Source organism: Gigantopelta aegis, chromosome 8 (genome assembly GCF_016097555.1).
Source record: "Gigantopelta aegis isolate Gae_Host chromosome 8, Gae_host_genome, whole genome shotgun sequence".
In the NCBI taxonomy this organism is placed as follows: domain Eukaryota; kingdom Metazoa; phylum Mollusca; class Gastropoda; order Neomphalida; family Peltospiridae; genus Gigantopelta; species Gigantopelta aegis.
Genome location: NC_054706.1, coordinates 57,924,511 through 57,943,503, shown reverse-complemented (window position 1 = coordinate 57,943,503; position 18,993 = coordinate 57,924,511). Strand labels below are relative to the sequence as shown.

General features: G+C 38.3%; 1 protein-coding gene across 1 annotated transcript in view; it reads left to right on the top strand.

The window, feature by feature from the left end:
* Positions 1 to 2,371: 2,371 nt before the first annotated feature.
* The window catches only part of LOC121379747 (cadherin-12-like), a 35,863-nt gene continuing 19,241 nt past the window's right edge, over positions 2,372 to 18,993 (top strand). The window contains exons 1-3 of the mRNA XM_041508396.1: positions 2,372 to 2,469; positions 16,317 to 16,509; positions 18,373 to 18,426. Coding sequence (XP_041364330.1) covers positions 16,443 to 16,509; positions 18,373 to 18,426 — 121 coding nt within the window. The 5' untranslated portion in view covers positions 2,372 to 2,469; positions 16,317 to 16,442. The remainder of the gene's footprint in view (positions 2,470 to 16,316; positions 16,510 to 18,372; positions 18,427 to 18,993) is intronic.

Below are 18,993 nucleotides of genomic sequence, written 5' to 3'. Positions count from 1 at the left end.
GAAGAGTTTTAACCCAGAATCAAATATAAATGATAGCTTAAACAACATATTAGCTGATACTGGATTTCTAAACTTTGAATGGGCGGGACGTAGTCCAGTGGTAAAGCGCTCGCCAGATTTGCTGTTGGTCAAATAAATAAACTAAAATAACTGAAAGATTTAACACAGAATCAAAAATAAATGATAGCTTAAACAGCATATTATCTGATAGTGCATTTCTAATATTTGAAGAGGGTGGGACGTAGCACAGTGATAAAGCGCTAGCCTCATGCGCGGTCGGTCTAGGATCGATCCTCGCCGGTGGCCCATTGAGCTATATTTCGTTTCAGCGAGTGCACTACAACTGGTATATCAAAGCCCGTGGTATGTGCTATCCTGTCTGTGGGTTGATGCATATACAATCTGATCCGTTGCTACTAATGGGAAAATGTAGCAGGTTTCATCTCTAAGACTATGATATATAACCGATGATTAATAAACCAATATGCTCTAGTGGTACAGTTACAAAACAAATTCTACACTTTGGTTAGTTGTTACTACGAGAGAAGGAAGGAAATGTCTCAGATATTGAGAACAAAAACCCGCTGTCGCCACTTTATGGGCTACTCTTTTCGATTAGCAACATCCCACAGACAGGATAGTACATACCACGGCCTTTGATATACCAGTCGTGGTGTACTAAGCGAGAAGACAATGGCCTCTCACCTCTACAATGGTTATTTTACCCGGTATTGGGTTTCGAATCCGTTAATTAACAGCAACAAGGCTCTTGGCGTGACCAACGAAACAAACGTTTGTTTTGGTTAACGGCACCACTAGAACAAATTGATTGATTAATCATCGGCTATTGGATATCAAACAAATATTATAAACAAACATATATTCATTACTTGAACATTATTATAATTATTATTTCGTTATTATTTATTTCATTATTTATTTCATTATTTCGTTATTTCATTATTTCATTATTTATTTGTTTGTTTGTTTGTTTGTTTGTTTGTTTGTTTATATTTTACATTTGTAGTTTTTGCGGGGTTTTTTGTTTGGTTTTTGTTTTTGTTTTGTTGTTTATGTTTTTGCTTCATATATTACGTTCTTTTTGGTGAGTTGTTATTCTGGTTTCGTTCGTTCTGTTCTGTTTTGTGTTATGTCTTTTTTGTTTAATTTAATTTAAATTTTAATTTTAATTTTAATTTTAATTTTAATTTTAATTTTAATTTTAATTTTAATTTTATTATTATTATTATTATTATTATTATTATTATTATTGTTATTATTTGTGTATTTTGTGTTGTTGTTGGGTGGGTTGGGTGGGGGTTGGGTGGATATTTTATGGGATTTTCTGTTAGTTTTAGGTCTTCCGTTATACCCTGGGGCCTTCTTCTTTGTTGTTTTCTTCCAGGATTTCTAGAGCGGAATGGGGTTATCTCTATATAGTTTGTTATTCTTAGTTCATTTCTTCGTTGCTTTGCGGTTGTTTGTTTGTTATATTTTAATTTTAAAAAATAAACATATGGCGTTTTTTGTTTGGTTTTTCTTGTGTACTTTCAGTATTGTTGTCCTTTTGTTTTTCATTCTTAGGGTAGAGTTTTGAGGTGACTATTTGAAAGGTATTTTTAGTTTGTGTCCATTGTTTCAAAACGAAACTGCATTATAATATTATGCGTGTTTGCAGGAAATTATGCAGTGCCAGTATAGACTGTAACGAACGAAGATTCTAGGTAGATGGGGCTCGGATCTTGCTCCTACGGAAAATATATTTAAAACCCCCAGGAAAATTAGTTTTCAGCACGGGGGTTTCGAAAACCCCGACTTCCGAAACCCCTCCCCTCCCGCACACGCACCTGAATACAAAACTAAGAATATGTATTTGAGTGTCCTGTCACAATTGGTGAAACATAGGCCGTGTTATGTACTATCCTGTCTGTGGGATGGTGCATATAAAAGATCCCTTGCTGCTAATCGAAAAGAGTAGCCCGTGACGTGGAGACAGCGAGTTTCCTCTCTCAATATCTGTGTGGTCCTTAACCATATGTCTGACGCCATATAAAATGTGTTGAGTGCGTCGTTAACTACAGCATTTCCTTCCTTGAGTGTCCTGTGGATATCGGTAGAGGAACTGACACAACAAACTAAACCAGGTAGTTTCAATTGTTGACACATGTAACAGATCGATATATTTTTCTTGACTAATGCGATTTAAACAACACGGTCCTCCTCTGCCAATCGGAGTTTCGCCAACCAGGGTTAAACGGGAGATAACTCGACAACAGATTTATTATAAGGCAATTCAACGACATGAGGCTAACCGCGTTGTTCATTTATCGAAAAATTATCTTTAAAGTTTTGTCACTGGAATAAGTGCCCTGACAAGGAAACAAGCATATCAGGAACCGCTTTTTCTTTACCTTGTTTCAGGCAGGATATAGCACCTCGGAATATATAATCAGAATATAATGCATTAAGGTAAGGAAGAATTGATTTTAAATTGAATTAAAACAAACATTTAAAATTATATATTTTTTTTTTTGCAGCTACTGGATATTTGATATTTTTTTCTATTTTATGGGTTAAACTTACTAACCCGAGTCCTCGATCTACCTACCTTTTCTGTTTTGTATGGAAATGTATTTTGAGCTACTACAAGCAAACGGACTAACAAGAATATTGGAGTTGCTAATTTAACAGTAAACATGTTTTATTAACTGAACACATCTTAACCTTCCTATCATGTTATATATATACAATGTATACAATGTATATATAATTATATGACGTTTGTTTTTATGATGCTAGAGTTAAAACATTTATAACTAATTAATAAGTTTCTTTCATTTGCACTTATTTTCGTGCTTATATTCAGTTACGGTTCAAGTACGCTGTCCTCGGCACAAACACCAGCTATCTGGGATTATCTGTCCAGGACAGTGAGTTCGTTGTTTGAGAGAGAAATCGCTGTAGTGGTCTTACACCTACCCCTTGAGTCGTTAATTTCGCTATGGGTGGGAGCTGGTACCGGGATGCGAAGCCAGTACTTACCAGCCTTCATTCGGGTGTGGGGCGGTACCGGGATGCGAAGCCAGTACTTACCAGCCTTACTTCAGGTGTGAGCTGGTACCGGGATGCGAAGCCAGTACTTACCAGTCTTCATTCAGGTGTGGGGCGGTTTCGACGTAGCTCAGTGGTACAACTCTCGCCTGATGTGCAATCGATCTAGGATCGATTCCCGTCGGTGAGCTCATTGGGCTATTTCTCGTTCCAGCCAGTGCTCCACAATTGTACTATCCTGTCTGTGGGATGGTGCATATAAAAGATCCCTTCTTGCTAATCGAAAAGTGTAGCCAATGAAGTGGCGACAGCGGGTTTCCTCTCTCATATCTGTGTGGTCCTTAACCATATGTCCGAAGCCATATAACCGTTCATAAAATGTGTTGAGTGCGTCGTTAAATAAAATATTGTCGTCTTAATGCAGGTGGCTTAACCACTATACCGCCGAGGTTGGTAATTAATAAATATTTTACTTTTTATTTTAATTTTCTGATTTGTATGTGAATAAATGAACTAATGATTGAATGGTTGACTGACTGACTGACTGACTGACTGACCGACCTAAAACGAACGAACGAACGAATGAGAGAGGGGATCAATTCGAATAAATTAATATATAACTGAATTAATGAAATACAGATTGTGTTTTCTGGCTGACACAATCAGTCAACAGGCAATCAATTCATGGAAAAGTTTACTTTCGTCGTAGTTTGAGAGTTTATATGTCAGTGATATCCAACCATTAATTATTTTAAAAAGTAAAATGCAGTTACTGGACATATCTATAAGGATAGCTTATGATGTAAAACTATGTCCTAGGATATTTGACATTAATTTCTGAGTGACTTATGTGCGCTTATATATATATATATATATGATATATATGATATATATATATATATATATATATATATATATATGTATATATATATATATATATATATATATATATATTTATATAAAGTAGTCAGACCTTTCAATGTGGAAAAAAGATACAGTAGATTCCCGGAAATTCTTAAATATTCCAGCAATGACAAACACGTATATATTCAGACAAATGTGTAAAAGGCATTTTATTTAAATTCCCTGTCTGTATTCCATGAAGGCGCAATCACGTTGTCCTGGACACAATAACGATTTGGCTAACAATTGTTGATGGTTTACGAGATAGTGCAACTGATCTTCGACAAAACCGGTACTAGAATACATACTCACTTTAGGCGGCTGCAGCAGGGATGTGTGCTCGCAACTCTACTGAAGATAATACATTGGCCCCTAAGAATTGAAAAATAAATTAATATATAGCTCCCAATAGTCTCTGTAATTTTCCGACGCCTATGCTGTATGTAAGATGGAACATCAACGGGTTTCGATGGTACATCCATTACATGCTCACATGCACACACAGACAGACATACACACACACACACACACACACACACACACACACACCCAACACACACACAAGCATACACCCCACCCCCACACACCTAACACACACACGGGTTAATGGTTTACCTTTTAGATACGCCGCTAGAACCTACTTGAGTAGAACGCGACATGCCAGTACTGTGATGCGAACCCAGCACCTACCAGCATTAAAGCCGATGACATAAGCACCACGCCACTGATATCAATGCTGGTTGTACACCTCTCTCACAAACAGCTGATTTGTGTCAAATATTATACAAATGGGCGTCTCCGCAGATTTCAAACTTTTGTTTGTTCCCGTCATAAACGCGGATTAACTGTTGTTTTTGTTTGTTCCTGTCATAAACGCGGATTAACTGTTGTTTTTGTTTGTTACAACACCCATGCTGATAATACGCGTAATACCAGTGCTCATAAAACTCCCAAAACAGCCTACACTATTCGTCTCTGAAAGTCGTATAGTCGACGGTTGAACGACAGCAGCCAGGCCAGTGGTATTGTTAAGTGTTTGTTTTAGAAGAAAAGTAAACAATGAGGGATCCCTTCGCAGTCAATGTTAATCTTAATGTCAATACAATATGGAACAGGGCAAACATACCCGTGACGAGGAATGCTTCCACGTGTGTGCACGCTTTAATAAAGGTAATCTGTAAAACAAAGACTTATGACGTCCGTCCGCCATAGTTAGGATGCTGAGGAAGCATTGAGACAGGACGCCGCCATGTTTGTTTTTTGATAGAATTATGGCAGATATTTTGCCGAACAATACAGACAGCTATGTTAATTACTGAATCTTGACGTAAAGGATGCCGACTGCAATGCCGGCGGCGTTGTGATGGCACACGAAATATGACCAGGATGTTTGTACAGCGGACATGTTTGAAAAGACCATCTGAAAGATTATACATCTGAAAGATTATACAGCCTCAGTGAACAGCTGGTCTGGTGCTTATAAAACTTTTAGAGTCTGAAATACTAATGTCATGACAACGCCATATAAATGGCATGCGTGTGACGTCATTTGAGACTGAATCTGCACTCTAAACGTTTTATAAGCACGGGCCCTGGTCTTCATAGGGAAACAAAATGCATATGCATTTGCATGTCATTGGCCACGGTAGTACCCTAGTATGTTTCATCTGTCATTCCATTCCTATTCATGCCTTCATTTCTACTTGTTTTTTAAGAGTATATAATACGCATTATACACTTTGAAAATGTTAAAACGTAATTTGTATTTTTAAAACAATATTTAATTATTTCTGAAAAAAAAGAGTGAATGTGAGAGTGTGGACAGAGTTAACAATGGCTGTTTTCATGTCCGTGATGGTATTTTCTCAAATGTGTTGTAAAAATATACTGAAACGTGTGAAATTGTTTCGTCATTAGCAACAGTGTTTTGTCTGAGCAGAGATACAACTAAATTACCTTTCTTTCCTTTGACCTTATTTAAATTACAGACGCCAATATACTATTATAATTATGTAGTAATTATATTTAACAATACATTACACCTCGTTATATATCTCGTATTACTCCTTTCCTAACTATCGAGAAGAAGTCTGTATCCATATAGATGGAATATCGAATTTTAAACTCCCCCCTTTAAAGGATTTGTGTTTAAAACAATAATCGTAATAATAGTCCAGGAGCCAGGTCGATTTATCTATGTCAGAGGAAGGTTTGTACATTGATTCTTATGTACAAATATGTGTAGATTTCAGATCTGCAACTCTTACTTGCAACTCTTACTTGCCTAAACCTGTACGTTAATTGGGAATTTGCATACTCTGAATGGTACGTCAAACCTTCCTGACTCTTCTAATTAAAACATAAAATGTGCGTTTTATTAACACGAGAAAACTAATTCATGGAATAACAAATACAATAAGATGTGCCCAAATCGCAACATAACGGAAGGTTTATTGACATCCTAAACTTTATTTCTAAAGGATTTTTCTTTTTATTAACTCCAGGAAACTGATTCATGGCATTACACAAATGAAACATTGAAACTATGTCTCGATCTTAGGCCCTGCAATCGCAACGTTACTGAAGGTTTAGTGACATCTTAAACTTTATTTCTAATGGATTTGTTTTGGATTTTTTATTAGGGAAGAGTCTTCTATGTGGAAAACAAAATGAGCTTTTTATTAACTCCAAAAATTCCCCCCTAAACCTCCCAACTGATTCATGGCATTAAATAAATGAAACAAGATGTGCCTCGATCTTAAGCCCCGCAATTGCAACATTACGGAAGGTTTTATTGACCACCTAAATTCTGAAGTTCAAGTTCGATGATGGGTCTAATTGACATTCCGTTTACGACAAACAATTTAACAAAGAGAGCAAATGTTTCAATTGTGTTGGAATCAAGACCACCAGCACTTGGCCCTGTGAGAGTCGATACAGTTGGGTTTGTGTGGGCACACCAAACGGCGACAAAACAAGGAGTTCTGTTGCCACTGTTGCTCCGTGTAATTAAAACTATTTAGCGACAAGACGTCAGTTCGTTAGAGACATGGCAAACTCCTGATCTGGCACAACATCCAGCCGGAGTCTCTTTGCTTTGTCGATGTTACACACCTACGTGGGAATTTTGACACATTGTGGATGGTGTGGTCTCATTGTGGCGTTGCCTGAGTTATACCTTGTTCGACAATCTGAAGTCGTTTACCAAGGTTGGTCAAATTGGTGTAGTCTTTCCCTATGGCATGGCAGGGCACGTTTAGAGTGACCGATTTTAATTAATCTGTTGTCCGATAATTGGCTAATACGATCTCGGAATGGTCTGCCATCGGCCTGATAAAAAAAACAAAGGTTAAAGTGTGTTTCGATTAAAGTTTAAGTTTGTTTTGTTTAACGACACCACTAGAGCACATTGATTTATTGATCACAGGCTATTGGAAGGAAGGAAGGAAAATGTTTTATTTAACGACGCACTCAGCACATTTTATTTATGGTTATATGGCGTCGGACATATGGTTAAGCACCACACAGATATTGAAGGAGGAAACCCGCTGTCGCCACTTCATGGGCTACTCTTTTCGATTAGCAACAAGGGATCTTTTATATGCACCATCCCATAGACAGGATAGCACATACCACGGCCTTTGATATACCAGTCGAGGTGCACTGGCTGGAACGAGAAATAACCCAACTGGGCCCACTGATCATTCGTTCATGTAGTCGGAATCGTGTATATTCACTTTTCCACAGGCAGGACAACACATACAACGACATTTGATGTATCAGTCATGAGGCACTGGTTGGGACGGAGAATAGGTCTACCAAGGTGATTCGATCCTTCGACCCAAGCACCTAAGACGAACGCTCTAGTGTACCAACTTAGCCAGATCCTGCATGCCCTCCTAATACCGGCTTCCACTGAAAGAGAATATCAGCAGCTCAAAGAAAAGGTGTAAGACCACGACATTAATTACCAACAAATAACCATTAACCATTAATCCCTGTTCTGGACAGACAGTCCCAATTTCTGAGGTGTGTGTCCAAGGCAGCGTGCTTGAATCATGATTAGGTAATAGGCACCAATATCAAGTGAAAATTGGTCGCAACAAAACCTGTAGGAAAGGGAAGAAACATATAGCAAATATATACTGAAATAAATAAATAAGGGACCACTTGTTATTGTAGACCTATTAGCGTCATAATTTCAAAGATGTCGGTAATGTGAGATAGAATGTCAGTAACATGTACAACCTCCTGACACTGTGGATGGGGATTTTGGTAGCAGTCATGCGTTCCTGTTAAAGGGCGGGACGTAGCTCAGAGGTACAGCGACCGCCTGATGCACGATCGATCTAGGATCGATCTTCGTCGGTGGGCCCATTAGGCTATTTACCGTTCCAGCGAGTGCTCCACAACTGGTGTAACAGAGGCCGTCGTATGTACTACCCTGTCTGTGGGATGGTACATATAAAAGATCCCTTCTTGCTAATCGGAAAGAGTAGCCCATGAAGTGGCGACAGCGGGTTTCCTCTCCCAATATCTGTGTGGTCCTTAACCATATGTCCGACGCTATATAACGGTAAATAAAATGTGTTGAGTGCGTCGTTCAATAAAACATTTCCTTTCCTTTGCTTTCCTGCTAGTGTTGATGTGATACCTGATGTCTTTCAATCAGTATATTTGAAAACAAACAGTGTATCTCAGCCATAGCCGAGGCTTCGAATTTTAAAACAATATAAAATTGCTGTTTGTCGTGTCTTGCTCTACTTAAGTGTAAGATGGTCGTAAAACCTGCATATGTCATGAAAGCTATTTAGAGTAACGGCCCAGGCGCGAATCTAGAAGAAGTATGCTGGGGGTTGAGCACCCCCTCCGAATTTGAAACAGCCTCGAAAAATCCAGTGTTTTGCAGAGGAAAACAATTAATTTAATTTTATGTTTTAGTGGGTGTCATTCAATATATTGATGTTTTAAGGTAAAATTGCAATCTAAATGACGCATCTTTGTGCGGATTTTAATACTAAAGATGTCATTTTAAAAAACGTTCTACCCCTCTATAGTTGTGTAGGTGCCCATATCGATGGACCCCTCCTTACAAGGCATCCTGCATCCGCCCCTGCGGTCATACTATATTCAGGTATTAGTGGATAACAATGATGTGTAACGCAACCACAACCGACTCTGTCTACTAATGTTTATGATGTACACATACTTTACATATTTGTTGTTTGGTGTTTGTATACTTAATGGTGTAGCAATGTTCGTTTGTCCTCTTTATCCTTTATAGAAAGTTGTTAACCGTTCAATACCTGATAATGTGTAATAACACATTAGACATTATTTACTGCGCAACCTAACTTACTAACTGACTTCCAATTCCCGAGTTATGTGCATTTTATTTTAGCACAAATTGAACATTCTGAAAAAAAGAACATAGATTTGTATTTAATATGTAACTGGGGACGGGACGTAGCCCAGTGGCAAAGCGTTCGCTTTGAGCGCGGTCGGTCTAGGATCGACCCGCGTCAGTGGGTCCATTGGGTTGTGTCTCGTTCCAGCAAGTGCACCACGACTGGTATATCAAAGGCTGTGGCATGTGTTATCCTGTCTGAGGGATGGTGCATATAAAATATTTCCTGATACTAATGAAAAACTGCAGCGGGTTTCCTCTCTAAGACTACATGTCAAAATATCAAATGTTTGACATCCAGTAATAAATCAATGTGCTCTGTTGGTGTCGTTAAACAAAACAAACTTTAATATGTAACTGTACTTGTAATTTTAGTAGCATTTTACAATGGCAACACGGCGTCTTTAAAGGGACATTCTCGAGTTTGCTGCAATTTTAAAGATGCTATCGACTAACAGAGATTTTTTAACGATTTTAATTACATATCATATATTTTTCTGTATAACATGTTAGTGGCTGTATGTTAAACGTATTTCTGGTCGTTCTAATATTTGTATTGGGTTAAATTTCATTTTATTTCCTAAAATATGGGTTTTTTTTGTACGTACGAAATTATTTGAAGACAAACTACAGTTTGAGCTTCTTACAAATATTAAGACGACCAGAAACACGTTGAATATACAGACACTGGTATTCTAAACAACAAAATAAATATAAGTATATATGTGAGTTGAATCGTAGAAATATTTTATTAGTAGGAAACATCGTACAATGCAGCAAACTCAGGAATGTCCCTTTAATATGTAACTGTACTTGTAATTGTAATAGCATGTTACGATAGCAGCATGGCGTCTTTAATGTCTCATATTTCCAGAGTCATGGTAACCGGTAGATTTTTTCTCGTCTTTGCATATGCATGGCGGAGTGCACTCGTAATGGGTAAACACTTCGAGGCTGTGTGGATTACGTGACTATATGCGATCCGGTTTGTCCTTCCCATAATCTCAAGTGTTTTGCGTGCTAACAACGATACTGTTGAAAACTGTAGAAAAAAAATGAAGTGATTGATTTCACAAATATCGGTTACATAAACTACAATATTGGGGCCGACCAAATAACATATAGGGTGTGTTCTTACAAGCTTTTTTTCTGTTTTATGTTTTTTTGTGTCAGTGTTTTTTGCATCTTTTATTAAAGTGACAGAGCCTGGTTTTTAAACACAAAGGCATATTTGTTCACTAATAAAGCCGTTTTTGATAACTGAAATCATACTTTTCATACATTTTGTTGTTCAGATTATTCATTTCCGTACATCCGAAAGGTTTCTGGTCATCCTAGTGTTTTTAATATCACAAAATGTTTTTGTGTTTTTTAAACGCACGAGCATCTGCGAAGTAACGGTTATGGAGTCGCGTTAAAGGGTATTTCACCATTTCACCATCACAGACTCTTGTTTCACTCTGTAATATTTTCATCCAAACGTGTTGAAGGTTTGTAGATTAATTAAACTTAGTCTCATTTCATTTTTCATTTCAACTTAGTTTCGTGCTTATATACAGTTAAGGTTCAAGCACGCTGTCCTGGGTACACACCTCAGCTATCTGGGCTGTCTGTCCAGGACAGTTGGTTAGTTGTTAGTGAGAGAGAAGAGGATGTAGTCGTCTTACACCTACCCACTGAGTCGTTAAAACTCGTTCTGGGTGGGAGCCGGTACCGGGCTGCGAACCCAGTACCTACCAGTCTTATGTTCGACGTCCTAACCACGACACCACCGAGGCCGGTAATTTAGTGTCCATTTTCACAGGCTGAAGCAAGAATCTGCGACTTTAAAGGACCTATCCTGAGTTTACAGCCATTATAAGATGTTTCCGACTAACAGAGCCTTTTTAGCGACTAAAAGTACATATAAAATACATATTCGTGTTTAGAAGGAAGGAAATGTTTCATTTAACGACGCACTTAACACATTTTATTTACTGTTGTATGGCGTGGGACATATGGTTAAGGATCACACAGATATTCAGAGAGAAAACCCGCTGTCGCTCTCGATACTATTTTCGATTAGCAGCAAGGGATCTTTTATATGCACCATCCAATAAACATGATAGCACATACCACGGCCTTTGATGTACCAGTCGTGGTGCACTGGCTGAAACAAGAAATATCCCAATGGGCCCACTGACGGGGATCGATCTCAAACCGACAGCGCATCAAACGAGTGCTGTACCACTGGGCTAAGTCCCGCCCCTTGCAATAACAGAGCCTTTTTAGCGACTAAAATTGCATATTAAATAAATGTTCTTGTTTAGAATATCAGTGTCTCTATATCCAATGTGTTTGCGGCCACGTGCTAATTAATGATACATTTTACTTGGTAATATATTTAGTTTTTCATACCTACCAAACTACTGAAAGGTGAACTCCGGCTTGGGCTACTACAAGCATTAGGTTGACAACAAATATCGTGTTTATACAGACACAGGTATCCTAAACAGGAAAATATCTTTAATATGTCATTTTTTGTCATCAAAAAGGATCCGTTAGTCGTAATCATCTTACAATGGGAGCAAATTCAGGACAGTTTCTTTAGAATAATAATAACATCAATATTGTGTAAATATTTTAACGAGCTATTAAAGGGACAGTCCTGAGGTGACAACCATTGTACAACGTTTCCGACCAATAAAGCCTTTTCGATGACGTAACATACTAATTAAATACATTTTCGTATTTAAGATATCTGTGTTTGTATTTACAAGGCGTTTGTTGTTGTCTTAATGCTTGTATTAGCCCAAACCGGATTTTACCTCCCAATAATTTCGTACGTATAAAAAATTATGTATCACGAATTAAACTGAGTGCTACAAACATTAGTATACGACCGCAAACACATTCGATATACAGACACTAGTATTCTCAACAAGAACATGTATTTAGTATGAAATAGTAATCGCCATCAAGGCTCTGTTATCGCAAACATCTTATAGGGTATATACTACCAAATCAAATCCTATAGACGACAATAGTAACATATGTGGCTAAAAACCTGCAGCGTATCACGCCGCGGATATAAATACTACAACTCCTCAGACTTAAAGTGAATGAGAAAAAAATAGGGGTCAAGCTACTCATTTCTAAAATCACGGGTAGCGTCTATTCGAGTACTTTTTTTTACAGGTACCCCGTACATGTTGCAAGCACAAGGCTACTTGACACAGTGGTACTACACACTCAAATATATTACCAATCACAGGACTTGTGGTGTTCACTTCTCTATCAAAAGTTCGGTGCACCTCGAACTTTGACCAGCCGGAGGTTATTTTGTTTAGTACTACCTACAATGACTGCAAACTCAGGACAGTCACTTTAATTAATTTTAATCACAAAATGCCAATATCGAACTACGATACATTCCACGACGATATACTTCTACTGCGGTATAATATACGATATAATTATAATCGTAGTGTGTACGTAACCACGGTCTGTTCAGGTCAGAGGTTAAAAAGTTAATACAAGATAAGATAATGTTAGTCGCTAGGCATTTACATGTACATGACATGGCCACTGAATCAACAGCGCTGTCTATATATCGGAAAGGTTATCAGTTGAAACATGTAAACTGTGACATTTTATTTTTGTTTAGTGTAATCAACAGATGTCTTAAAGTTTGTTTTGTTTAACGACACCACTGGAGCACATTTATTTATTAATCATCGGCTATTGGATGCAAAATATTTGGTAATTCTGACATATAGTCTTAGAAAGCAAACCCGCTACATTTTTCCATTAGTAGCAAGGGATCTTTTATATGACCATCCCACAGACAGGATACCACATACCACGGCGTTTCATATACCAGTGGTGGTGTGCTGTCTGGAGCGAGATATAGCCGAATGGGCCCATTGCCGGGGATCGATCCCAAACCGATCGCGCATCAAGCGACCGCTTTACTACTAAGCTATGTCCCGTCCCCGATGTGTTAAAGAGATTGTAATACTTGTGTTGCTACGCCCCCCCCCCCCCCCCTCCTCCCATGTACAACGAATTTTTCATCACGTTTGTAATTACATGATTGTGTAAGTTTTAAATGTAAATGCCATCCAATCATTCCATAATTGTTTAAATACTAAATCTTACTGGCGTGCATACACTTTATATTTTTACGTTGGAGTTCTAATTTGCATTGCATATTTTAACATGTATTTTATTATAATTCTTCTTAATTGGTTTTTAATTTATTGCATGATATGTAGTTTACATAATCCTTCACGTTTTTGACATATCGCTTTTTAAACTATTATTTTGAAATTTCATTCACTGATGGGGAAACGTATTGCTGGCTTCGGGTATATGTAACATTAAGCCTGAGTTATTGAAGCAAACAGCATTATATTATTCAGACTATGACGTACAATTTGTTTTCATACTCGCAAAAAAAAAAAAAAAAAAAAAAAAAAAAAAAAAAAAAGAAACCCGGGTAAATGGATCAGTGCTATCTCTAACATGTGCCAGATTTGATAAAGTGAAAACATTATGGAAACAGAACGAGTGACCGGGTGACTTAAGAAACGTAGCACAAGAAAATATATCGTTAATATCAGTAAGATATATCAAATAATAAGATATATGTGTTCAGGCTTATCGTACACATGTACTTCCTCGATTAATCAAGATTAAATTCACTGTGTCACTGCTTTTAATTAAGATTAATTAAAGGGAACCGGCATTAAAGGTCACATACCATACCTTATTGCGGTTGGTAGAGATTAGACAGTTTAGATTAATGGTAAACGATATGGCTGATTCACAACATACAAATTGCAGATATTTGGTTGGAGTCGGGTTCTAAGCAACTGAACGCAATTTGATATTGCCATGCACTGTATTAATGACATGTTTGTGCACGCCCATGTTTTCGATTTGGAAAACATATTTGATATGACTTGAAAAGTATATTCTGGTATGTGTGTGCGTGTGTGTGTGCGTGTGCGTGTGTGTGTAAACACACACACACACACACACATATATATATATATATATATATATATATATATATATATATATATATATATATATATATATATATACACATATATATATATACATATACATATACATATACATATATATATATATATATATACATATATACAATATATAAATTGTAATGGTGTATCAGTTACTCTTGGGGTTTATATTATAAATTACAATTCATATGATGAAAGAAATGTTTTATTTAATGACGCACACAACACATTGTAATTTCGGTGTGAGGTTGTCGGACATATGGTTAAGGACAACACAGATATTGAGAGAGAAAACCCGCTGCCGCCACGCAATGGACTACACTTTTCTATTAGTAGTATGGAACCGTTTATATGCAGCATCCCACAGACAGGACAGTATATACCATAGCCTTTGTTACACCAACTGTGGGCAACTTGATGGAATAAGAAACAGCTCAATGGGCCCACCGATGGGGATCGATCCTTAGCCGATCGCGCATCAGGCGAGCACATTACCACTGGGCTACGTCCCGTCCTCATAATTCATATGAAATACATATGCAAATATTCCACTTGTCGAGACACGACGACCACTTTCGGTTAGGTTGTTTGAACTGTTCTAGAAAACAGGACAACCATTAGCAGGTAAACTGTACGCCAAATTCCAAAGAAAAAGAAAGGAATATCCGTGTTTAACGGCTCATCAGTGATCGATAGGTGTAAAACGTCATAACTGTAGACTTTGTGACTGACTGACCTGGGACATGTCCAGGAGGCCATCTCTCGGTAGACTGTTTTTGTACCGAACATTAGATGAGTGTGACGTGATGGAAGACGACCGGCCTCGGTGGCGTCGTGGTTAGGCCATTCATCTACAGGCTGGTAGCTACTGGGTTCGGATCCCAGTCGAGGCATTGGATTTTTAATCCAGATACCGACTCCAACCCCTGAGTGTGTGCTCCGCAAGGCTCAATGGGTAGGTGTAAACCACTTGCACCGACCAGTGATCCATAACTGGTTCAACAAAGGCCATGGTTTGTGCTATCCTGCCTGTGGGAAGCGCAAATAAAAGATCCCTTGCTGCTAATCGGAAAGAGTAGCCCATGTAGTGGAGACAGCGGGTTTCCTATCAAAATCTGTGTGGTCCTTAACCATATGTCTGACGCCATATAACCGTAAATAAAATGTGTTGAGTGCGTCGTTAAATAAAACATTTCTCTTTTGATGGAAGACGATGGTACCAGTGCGAGAGCTCGTCTTTGTGAACATGCCAGAAGTAGCATGGTATTGTCACACATACGTCCAATGCATATTGTGTACGCACTTTCATCAACAGTATATAACAACGTATTTTTAATTTCAATATGTTTGTGATTATTTCCATCTAATGTTGAAGCATGCTGACGGTTCTATCAGTCAGTCAGTCAAGTCAGTCAGTCAGTTTGTCAGGCAGACATTCCCTCACTTAGACAGTCAAGCAGTTAGAGAGACAGTCGATCAGTCAAGACAAGACAAGACAAGACAAGAATTGTATTCTCATAAACTGCACCGAGTGCATTATGGAGAAAATATAAACAAAATAAGTTGCAAAGTGTTTTCTGTAGTGGTAATGGACATAATATTTAAATAATTTTAACCCGTAAGACTGACCCTCTCAATGACAATTTGCAAAAGTGATTTTTAGTCAGTGAGTTAACAAGTCAGTCAACCAGTCAATTAATCAGTCAGTCAGTCTGTGAGCCAATCAGTGAGTTAGATGTCACCCAGACAATTAGTCATTCAGGCACTGTTGCTAGTCGTATACGATATGTTACGTCGTGCAGTGTACGCCGGACGTTATTCTCGAGAGCGTCACTTGAAGAGACCGGCAAACATGAACGAGCACTCCACAGGGTCGTTGTGATTTATTACGCCTTGTAATTCGTGCCTACATTTTACCTTTCCAGGGTCACTCTACACGGCATGTCTCCAGTGACAGGCGCAAGACTCGACATGGACTAGGTGTTATTCTCGCCAATCATGATGGTTCACCACGCATTTGTTGCTAAAAACATTTACAGGAAATCGCGAATATGAATCGAAACTGGGTGGTGTGTATTTTTTGTGTATTCTGGAGTTCCGTGGGACTGTCTCTTTCAGGTGAGTGTAATACGTTGCCATGGCAACTCACAACAACAAAAAAGGTGTGTCCATGTCTTATGGTTGTCGTAAATTAAGTGATGGAATGTTTGTTTTATAGATTATTTAAGACACTGGGTAGCTAAACTATTATTTAATGGGTGATAGGTCTGAGGAATTTTTATGTAAAGAAAACAGTGTCAGATTAATTTTATTTATTTATTTTCAGGGGTGTTGGATAGAAACAAATTGCTTGTCATTGTCGTCAGTTACAAACTTAGGAAAAATATCCACCCGGTCCCCCCTTCCCCTAACCCTAAGCCTAACCTTAACTCCAACCCTAACTCCAACCCTAGCCCTAACCCCAGCCATAATCCCAACCCTAACCCTAACCCTAACCCTCAACCCTAACTAAAAATAATAATGGAGGGGACCGGGCGGATATTATACCCAAACTTATGCATACTTATATAGTTAAACATTCTTACTTGTATTTTGTTTTATGTTGGTGTGTCTGTGTGCATATGACGTAATTAAGTGTGTTTGTACTAAGTTTAAAGGCGCAGACCCTAGTTTTAGCTTTTGAAAAATGGACAGTGAGTTTAGTTAGTCCACACACCTGCAAATCATTTGGATAAGGTTATAACGGAGAAAAGCTGTGAAAGAAGTTTGTGATGTTTAAACCTGAATATATCGTCTAAAAGTATACTAGATCTGCCTCGATAACTCAGACGGACGTGCGCTGTTAGAATTATGACAAATGCATTTTGGGTTATTACAAAAACCTGGATGACCACAACCACTTCAGGTGTACGAAAATGAATATTCTAAATAATGGAATGTAAGTACTTCTAATTTAAATGATTAAAAACGGCTTTAATAGTGAAAAATACGTCGCAGTGTTTAAAAACTAGGGTATGTCCTTTTAAGCGGATGTATGTGTACTAGTAACTATGTACACGTATGTACTAGTGTGTCTGTCAGAAATGACTTATCGTCCTTAGGAGTGGCAGGCCACCTATAGATAACTCACATGACAATACTTCGTGGTAGCAGAGATATGACTTTTGATTATAGTAGTTACGCTGATGTTGACATGTTTGTATACATATGTATGTATGGATGTATGCATGGATGTATGTATGTATGTATATTACTATTACATACATAGGTATTAACGCACTGGCGCAGGGGATAATTAAATCCTTTCTGGCCTCACAAATTGTCCCATGCCGTTGCTGGTACTTGAACCTATGGCACCGAAACGCCCGAAAATTGCAAGACTAACCACGATGCACTCTAGCTATCGAGGCATCCATAAAAAGATGTTCTTTAACTCAACCACATGCACGGGGCCTACAATCTACGCGGTCAATCTACGCGGTCGATCCCGCTTACGTGCATGAAACAGTGGGCAGACCTGGCACTGGCTAGTATGTATTGGTGTATGAATATCTATATATTATATGTATGTCGAGGTTGACTGTTACATTCATAGATATGAACGCACTGTAGCAGGGGATAATTAAATCCTTTCTGGTCTCACAAATTGTGCCATGTCGTTGCTATAACTCGAACCTATGGCACCGAATCGACCCGCAAATTGCTGACTAACCAGGATGCGTTCTGAGCTATCCAGACATGTATGTATGTATGTATGTATGTGTGTGTGTGTGTGTGTGTGTGTGTGTGTGCGTGCGTGCGTGCGTGCATGCATATAATATACGTACGTGTGTATGATAGTGTGTGTGTGCGCGCGTGTGTGTGTTTGTCACTGTGTGTCATTTCTTGTTTCAACTGTTCGTTTGTCTTTTGGTATCTGTTGTTCTGTTTAACTATTGAACGACATATTTTATATTGATTCCTGCGTTTTACTCATTGTAGATGGATGTTGGAAATTACCAACCAGTCCGAGCGTACTGGAGACGGATCCACCTGGTGAGATAGCGTTTACTTGATTTTACACCCCAATATGACAGACAGACAGAGAGAGAGAGAGATAGAGATAGAGAGAGAGAGAGAGAGAGAGAGAGAGAGAGAGAGAGAGAGAGAGAGAGAGAGAGAGAGAGAGAGAGAGAGAGAGAGAGAGAGAGAGAGAGAGAGAGAACTAGAGACAGAGAGCGAGGGAGAGAGCATGAGAGAGAGAGAGAGAAAGAGAGAGAGAGAGAGAGAGAACGTGGGGGGGGGGGGCAGATAAGATATATATATATATATATATATATATATATATATATATATATATATATATATATATATATCCCGATGGAGAGACAATTAGAAGCATACATCCATAGCTTTTGTGTTGTCTACGGACACCTGAATACTTGTTTGTTTGTTTGATTGTTTGGTAGGTATTGACGTGCTTATAGTCCGAGGGTTCAAACACGCTTACTTTGGAAACAGCCTCTGAATACTTGAGACATAGCTTTAATAATGTTATATATCTAGCGAACCCTATACACTATGAACGGTCTGCAGATGGGGTATTAGAACAACCAGATTAGT